We start from the raw sequence: 7,661 nt of genomic DNA, 5'->3' as shown, positions 1-7,661 counted from the left end.
AGTATCCCCCCATGAGAGCTGGATGGCAGCCATCATTCAGTAAATCACCCAGAAACATGTCTTGAGTAGGACATACAGTACATTATGCTGCATCACTCATCTTTACACGAGCAGCAGCGTTCAGCAGAGGGGCACCTGGTTGCCGTAATCACGGTAGTAGCTACCCACTAGGCGTTTTGCATCTCCTTGCCAAGCTTGTAGGTGAGAATTTTGTTCCAGTCGATCTTGGTACGGGTGACTGGGAGTTGTCTCCGTAAGGCTTTGAATGTGGTGTCCGACATAGTCTGATAGTTCTCGCTGATGGCCACCTAGCGGGGGAGATAAGTACTTATTACATATAATCTGTCAGGTGATTTTATCTTCCAGATAAGGCCTTTCCCAGATATACCAGCCTCATATATTTATGTTGGCAGTGAGAAAAACCAAACTGGACTTTTTTCTTTCCTTTTTAAACTGACATTTAGATTTGACATTTTCCTTAAAATAAGAGTGGAATTTTTTTTTATTCCACCATATCAAATAACACTTAAATGACATTAAATTGTTGTTTGGCGCAGCAGGCTGTTATGCAAATGTCAATGAATTCAGAACTATCAGATCAATACAACCCTAACATGGTAATTTTGCATTTTGAGTACCCTGTCCTTTTCATTTGTTGAATTTCAGCTTTTAAGTTGATGGGTCGCCTCTGATTTTGCATTGCGTTTGAATGTGATACGATTTGAAACTAAACTCAAATAACTTCTTGCACAGCCTGGACCTCTCTCTTAGAGCACGTTAGGAGCTAGCAGAAATGACCGGTTCCATTGCTGCAACTGAACCTCTATGGTCTGGTTGATTGAACTGGGCACTGGACCCACAAACCCACATGGATATTCCTGAACTCTCATCAGAAAGCTACCATATGTGGGATTTGTTGAGGTTTACAAGAGGGGCACAGCCTAAACATATGTCTCATGGGTTGTTCTCGTGGCGGCCCTCAGGGTTAGGTCTAGGCGCCAGCAGTGCAATTTTACAAACTGTGGATAAGCTATCACCATTAAGCCAACTTTGTCTTATCAGTACCAAGAACAGTGGCAGACTGGTTTGTCACAATGTACATCACAAAAGAGCAGGGGAGCCATAACAAGTAAGATTAACGTACCTAGAGAGAGGAAAAACACCAATATTCATATCATACTTCAATATGTCTAGCAAAAACACCTTTGAATATGAAGAATATTAGGGAATTGATAGCCACAAGTTTCACTCAAATATTGCAAAAATGGCTGCGGCTGTCGAGCTGCCTCTGCAAGGAGACAATGCTTTTGCTTTGTAACTGGAACCTACCTGATAATTATTCTCTGAATCCCTAATAATTTTCACGAGTTCCTTTGCAGTCTGGCTCTCGTTCTGTAGAGAAAACAAGGGAAAATTCATCTGCAGGTGAGTATAGGCCTAATGATAATGAACAAAAATCAGCTTCGTTAAATGCAGTTAGATTAAAAATCACTTTTCGCTGGCATTTTCACCCCAACAAAATACTTACAGTCACAGTCAAATCTTCTTGTACATTTTTGTGGCTGACCAACTGCACATTTCCATCCTCATAATAATGTACCTGTGACAGACAGGGAGCTCAAAGTCTGCTCATCAAGGTGATACAGAACAAACATCATGGTAAAGCATTACATTTCTATGTACCTGTATTTTCAAGACTCCCTCCAACTGCGCTGTTGACTTTGAAATGCTAAACTTCCACTCGGACCGGTAGCGTCCATTCCTGATGACAGATATTGTAAGAGATTGTTTGGAAACCACATCCAGACACACCTAAGCTAATTTAGATAAAAATCGTATTATCTTTATATAATTGACCAGAAATTCTTAGGCTCGAACTGATGACTCTCAATGCAGGCGATAATGGTCTGCTGGCCTTCGATCGTTTTGCCATAAATCTGGGGAAACACAGCAGGAGGTTCAGGTGACATCTTCAGGGTCTTGCTTAACGTGGAAGCGACTTTGCAGACTGAGGATTAGTCTTACCGTGCAGACTCCATTCTGGTAGTGCTCCTTGACGTAAGCCCCGACTGCAGAATTACATGCATCCCTCCATGACTCAAGGCTTGCCTCGCCCTGGTGGGGCTGAGGGTCGCTGGCCTCTTTCCTCAGGTGGTCAAACTTAAAAGAGATCTTGTTGTTTGGATCAAAAAAGCGTCCGCTACCAAGGTTACCGTGCTCGGTTATTAAAACCTGCAAAGAAAAATGGAGATCTTGTTACTGGGCAAAATATTAAAAATGCAGATTGTTATATAATATTCAGTGGATTCCTTCAAAGAATCAGAGATCCTTTATTTGCCAAGAAGTTTTCACATACAAAGAATTTACTGTGGTTTAGTGGCGCTTCGCAGACAACATAGAATAATAATAAAAATAACATTTAATCTAAAAACTAGAATTAAAAAAAAAAGAAAATTTAAAACAGGTGATGCAAAGTTCATGAAAGGAGTAAGTAATATTTTTTGTTTATATCTTATGTAATTTTTATTATCATAAATTTGCCATTTGCCCCCCCTCCACCGTAACTAAATTTGGTTAATCAAATATTTAGAACAAAATTGCCATGAGTTAATTGGAAATCATTTACCCTTAAAGAACTGCAAAATAACTTAAAGAACTCCTGAAAATCTGCTAAAATGTATCTCCGAATTTTGAAATTTTAAATTAGCAAAACAATAACTCAACATTTTACAAGAAATTACTTGGGAAAAAAATAATATTTTCAGATCAGAAACAAAAAGAGGTTTCCAATAACCTTCTTCATAGACCAGAGAGGAAAATTTTAAGGCCATGTAGTGGACTTACAGTATTTGTGGTGGAGCCACTCCACTGTGGTTAAATACAATGGGGAAAGCAAGTATTTGATACACCGCTGATTTTTCAGCGTTTCCCGCATGCAAAGCATGAAAAGGTCTGTAATTTTTATCATAGGTACTTTTCAACTGTGAGTGACGGACTTTAAAACAAAAATCCAGAAAAGCACATTGTATGATTTTTAAGTACCGGTAATTCAATTGCTTTACATTGCAAAAGTATTTGCTACATCAGAAAAACAGAACTTCATATTTGGTACAGAAACCTTTGTTGGCAATTACAGAGATCAGACGTTTCCTGTTGTTTTGCTGAGTGCATGCTTTGCATGTATGAGGTCCTGGGTTAAATCCCCGGCATCGTCACTAAGTCGCTTTAGATAAAAGCGTCTGCCAAATGACTATATTCTCTTCTCTTCTAAGATCCTCTCCAGATCCTTCAGGTTTTGGGAAGTCGCTGGGCAATATGGACTTTCAGCTCCCTCCATAGATTTTCTATTGGGCTCAGGTCTGGAGACTGGCTGGGCCACTCCAGGACCTTGAGATGCTTCTTACGGAGTCACTCAGTTGCCCTGGCTGTGTGTTTCGGGTTGTTGTCATGCTGGAAGACCCAGCCATGGCCAATCTTCAAGGCTCTTTATGAGGGAAGGAGGTTGTTGGCCAAGTTCCTGCGGTACATGGGCCCATCCATCCTCCCCTCAATACGTTGCAGTTGTCGTTTCCCCTTTGCAGAAAAGTAAAGACTGATGTTTCCACCTCCATGCTTCACGGTTGGGATGGTTTTCTTGAGGTTGTACTCATCCTTCTTCTTCCTCCAAATACAGTGAGGGGAGTTTAAACCAAAAAGCTCTATTTTTGTCTCATCAGACCAGATGACCTTCTTCTATTCCTCCCCTGGATAATCCAGATGGTCATTGGCAAACTTCAGGCGGGCCCGGACATGTGCTGGCTTGAACAGGGAGACCTTGCGTGCGCTGCAGGATTTTAATCCATGATGGCGGAGTGTGTTACTAATGATTTTCTTTGAGACTGTGGTCCCAGCTCTCTTCAGGTCATTGACCAAGTCCAACTGTGTAGTTCTAGGCTGATCCCTCACATTCCTCATGATCATTGATGCCCCGCAAGGTGAGATCTTGCATGGAGCCCCAGACTGAGGGGGATTGACCGCCAACTTGAACTTCTTCCATTTTCTAATGATTTTCTAATAATCTGACCAAGCTGCTAGCCAATTGTCCTGTAGCCCATCCCAGCCTTGTGCAGGTCTAAAATTTTATCTCTGATGTCCTCACACAGCTCTCTGGTCTTGGCAATACAATTAAATGCAAATTAATCACTTAAATCATACAATGTGTTTTTCTGGATTTTTGTTTTTGATTCTATCACACAATTGAAGGGTACCTATGATAAAATTACAGACCTCTACATGCTTTGCAAGTGGGAAAAGCTGAAAAATCAGCAATGTATCAAATACGCGTTCTCCCCACTGTATACTGTATACGACAGATAAGTGTGTATGCAGATAGTTTGTTAGGAGAGGCTTACCTGGTCGTCATAGCCCTCAATTCTGGCAAGGGTGAACTGATCCATGTTGTACTGGGCAAAGGCTCTGTGTCATAACGGGGAGGATATAAACTGATTGCACAACCAAAGCATCGATATTAAGTTTTAAGAAATGTAGGAGAGGGTAAAACTTACTGTGATGCCCTCTCTCTGAGAAGGCTATCATTGTTGAGCAGTATTCGCACATCTGAAAAAAGGAAAATATACGGCGATGTAAATACTTAAATAATTAAATGAATAAATATTTCCTTAACTTAATTAGGCTATCAGATTGAAATCAAGATATAATGCCTGAGATCTGACAAGAAATGTTCACAACAAGCAGAGATAAAACTAACATGTAGAATAAACAGCGCTCCCATAAACACCCATCAATCCTCAGATAAAGTATTAAGTGTTTGTAAAATCATTATAACCATTGTTAAGAGAAATGGCTCACCGTTGAAGACCTCATTGAACTCTCCTGGTGGAGCGTGGATCACGAAATTTGCAGCAATGGAGATCTTGAAATTTAAAAAGAATATGTAAAACTTAGAAACATAAAGATGCTTCCGATTCCTTTTATCAACTGTGTAACATTGTGCAACTTTGAGTAACTGTGTTTTCACCTGGGTGAAATGGGAACGTAAAAGAGCATAATGTCCTTTTCGTTCTTGCATGTTTGCATTTAAATGAAAAAACTATTTAAAAAAATTAAAACACGGAATAAAATGGAGTGGACTTTCAAACCGCTTTACTTTGGATTCACTGATTGACACTTGATGTCTTGCCCAAGGACACTTGAGCGTGCAGACAGAAGCCTGGTGTCGAACAGTCAACTTATCAATGGGAGGGGCACCGACTTTACCAAAAGCCTTCTTGGTACAGCCAAAATGGTAAAAGAGTGAAAATGGTAAAAAGGTGTGACTGCAAAAATTAAGGTCTTATTTTATAAGATACCCTCCGAAGGAGTAATTGAACAGACGTCGGGCATTGAGGATGGTGTGTGGAGACAGCAATCTGTCACTAGAGGGAGCCACAGAGCAAACTACTAACTTTCTTAGCCTGCAGGTTTGTTAGTCCTAATTCGGTAGCTCCTTACATGGCAGTCAGTGCGCGTCACCGACGGCTTTTCTTAGTATCTAATATGCATGTGTAAGCATGTAGTGCCGAACCCTCCGGGATGACGAACTGAGGCCGAGCCATAAAGGTAACTCTTGTGAGTTACACATGTATGCAAAGTTATTCCATCTGATCTGTTTCTTTTTAAATTCATCACTGCCGTGTATTTCATGAACTGGTCAACTTTTAAAGTCCTCCAACGTCCTTCCACACCAGTTTGGCTGTGCCGGTGCGTAGAGCCATAAATGCAGACAGCGATATTGTGCCCTCAGGGCTGCAGCGGTGACCTACAAATGGGATGCCCAGCTGATAGCGCACAAGGACTTTACAATGTGCAATCCAGAAAATAAATAAAAATTGATCATCTACACCTTGCCTGATGCTGACAAGGAGTTTCTTTCTGTAGTGTGGACGTGGGAGGGGAAGGGGATGAAATGCTGGCCGCACAATCGGCTTTTCGGAATGCAAAGCGTTATTTGACATGTTGTGGCACGAAGGGGAGCAGTGCTGAACTGCGAGACCCTGCCCTGTGGAGTCTGGGCGCAGCTAAAACACGAAATAAACTCGACTTTCAGTAAGATGGAACACTAAAATCGCTCAGCGTTGTCATCTGAACCAGGCGGAAAACAATATAAATATCTACATATTAAACTGGGCGTGGGGGGGTTGGCGGCCGATGCGCTGTCATTACACAGTAAATGCAGGAAGTAGCGCCAGCTTGCCTGCTTCCTCTGATTTGGCACTTCAAACCGTGGCAAAGCTAACCCGCGATTGTGTTGGCATGTTGAAATATTTACCCTGTTTTTGACACGAGTTCCGCGGACTTATTATCACACGTGTGAAGCGCAGAAAACCGGGATGTCCAGAACAACTCCGAGCTGTCAAACGCATCACTGCCCGGGCTAAGCTAGCCCCCTAAGGCGGACACCGAACAAGAGTCGCTCAAAAAAAAAAGCCGAATTGCAAAGATTTGCAGATTTATGGCTGTTACGCAGCTGTTTCCGGGGGAACACGGGTTATTTCGAATTCATTTAAACGCACATACCCTGTCGTCGTCGCTGAGCTCCTCTATTTCTGCCATCTTGGTTCAGTGAAGCTGTAACAAAGCGGCGCCCGGGGTTGCCAGGTGCCTGACTCCTCCCTCGTTTTTAAATATTTTACCCCAAAATAAATTCATTTAGCGAAGCAAAAACACCTGGAAAACTGTTATTAAAGCAATATGGTATGGGTTCGTTTCAACTGGAATTTTTTTTTTTTTCCCAAAGGTTCAATATTAAATCCCAATGGTGCTTCTTAAAAAATAGTTTGAGAAAATGTGGTATCTGCAACTTAATGAGTGATAAAATACAGCCCAGTATAAGTAAGGGTAGGAAGAAAACAGCAAGGAAGTGGAAGAAGATAACTTGCACTTTGACATAAATGACCTGATCATCGTGCTATGTTTGCTCATGTGGGGTGAGAGGGGGATTCCGTGCTGACAATTCAAAATAAGGAATTTGATCCAAATATCTTTGCGAGTTGCAAGCTGGAAACAAGCAAGATCTTGGAGTTTGGCTTTAACTGGAAATTGATGATGGAAATTGGAAAAAAAAAACATTTAAATGAGGAAAAAGTGAGTAAATAATTGCTCCTATGATATATGTAGAGGTCAGATCGCTGTGATTTGTAGAATGTTTATGAAAGGCTTCTTCATGTGTCAGTATGTTTGCCAGTATGTTTGACTTAAATATTTATATTTAACTTGATTGATATGTCAACCTTGTCTGAAAAAGGGAATCTGTTTATGGTTATACAATAATTACTACCAAAACATTCATGATTGCAGGATACAAAATAGATCTAAGTCTCCATTGCAACTCTGAAACAGCCCTTGAATTTAATTTTCCACCAGCAAATCCACTATTATACAGGAATGGACCCCCTACAGTCCGGAGAGCTCATCCATGTTTAAATCAGGTCACTTAATTTTGCATGACTGAGCAAGAATAAGATACAAAGCAGTCAGCTTTTATATCAGTATTTACCCTTCAAATGAAGTAACAACACTATTGGTGATTATGATGTTCTCTTTTGACTAAATTAAGCAAAATACTTTTTTAAAGCTATTTACTCAGTAGCTTAAGTGCTTTTCTAACTCTAAAATATCAGCAA

At 40.8% G+C, this 7,661-nt stretch overlaps 1 protein-coding gene across 1 annotated transcript in view; it reads right to left on the bottom strand.

The window, feature by feature from the left end:
* The window catches only part of capza1a (capping actin protein of muscle Z-line subunit alpha 1a), a 7,125-nt gene extending 480 nt beyond the window's left edge, over nucleotides 1-6,645 (bottom strand). Inside the window, exons 1-10 of the mRNA XM_086149835.1 lie at nucleotides 6,556-6,645; nucleotides 4,849-4,912; nucleotides 4,545-4,596; nucleotides 4,392-4,455; nucleotides 2,026-2,232; nucleotides 1,858-1,937; nucleotides 1,684-1,762; nucleotides 1,529-1,600; nucleotides 1,330-1,392; nucleotides 1-308 (exon numbers count right to left, since the gene is read on the bottom strand). The exon at nucleotides 1-308 is cut by the window's left edge and continues 480 nt beyond it. Coding sequence (XP_086005961.1) covers nucleotides 168-308; nucleotides 1,330-1,392; nucleotides 1,529-1,600; nucleotides 1,684-1,762; nucleotides 1,858-1,937; nucleotides 2,026-2,232; nucleotides 4,392-4,455; nucleotides 4,545-4,596; nucleotides 4,849-4,912; nucleotides 6,556-6,591 — 858 coding nt within the window. The 5' untranslated portion in view covers nucleotides 6,592-6,645 and the 3' untranslated portion in view covers nucleotides 1-167. The remainder of the gene's footprint in view (nucleotides 309-1,329; nucleotides 1,393-1,528; nucleotides 1,601-1,683; nucleotides 1,763-1,857; nucleotides 1,938-2,025; nucleotides 2,233-4,391; nucleotides 4,456-4,544; nucleotides 4,597-4,848; nucleotides 4,913-6,555) is intronic.
* Nucleotides 6,646-7,661: the final 1,016 nt, after the last annotated feature.

This window comes from Fistularia commersonii, chromosome 7 (assembly GCF_037954325.1).
Source record: "Fistularia commersonii isolate RoL2024-O1a breed Wild chromosome 7, RoL_Fcom_v1.0, whole genome shotgun sequence".
In the NCBI taxonomy this organism is placed as follows: Eukaryota; Metazoa; Chordata; class Actinopteri; order Syngnathiformes; family Fistulariidae; genus Fistularia; species Fistularia commersonii.
The sequence above is the reverse complement of the archived record's forward strand: the minus strand, read 5'-3'. Positions and strand labels throughout refer to the sequence as shown.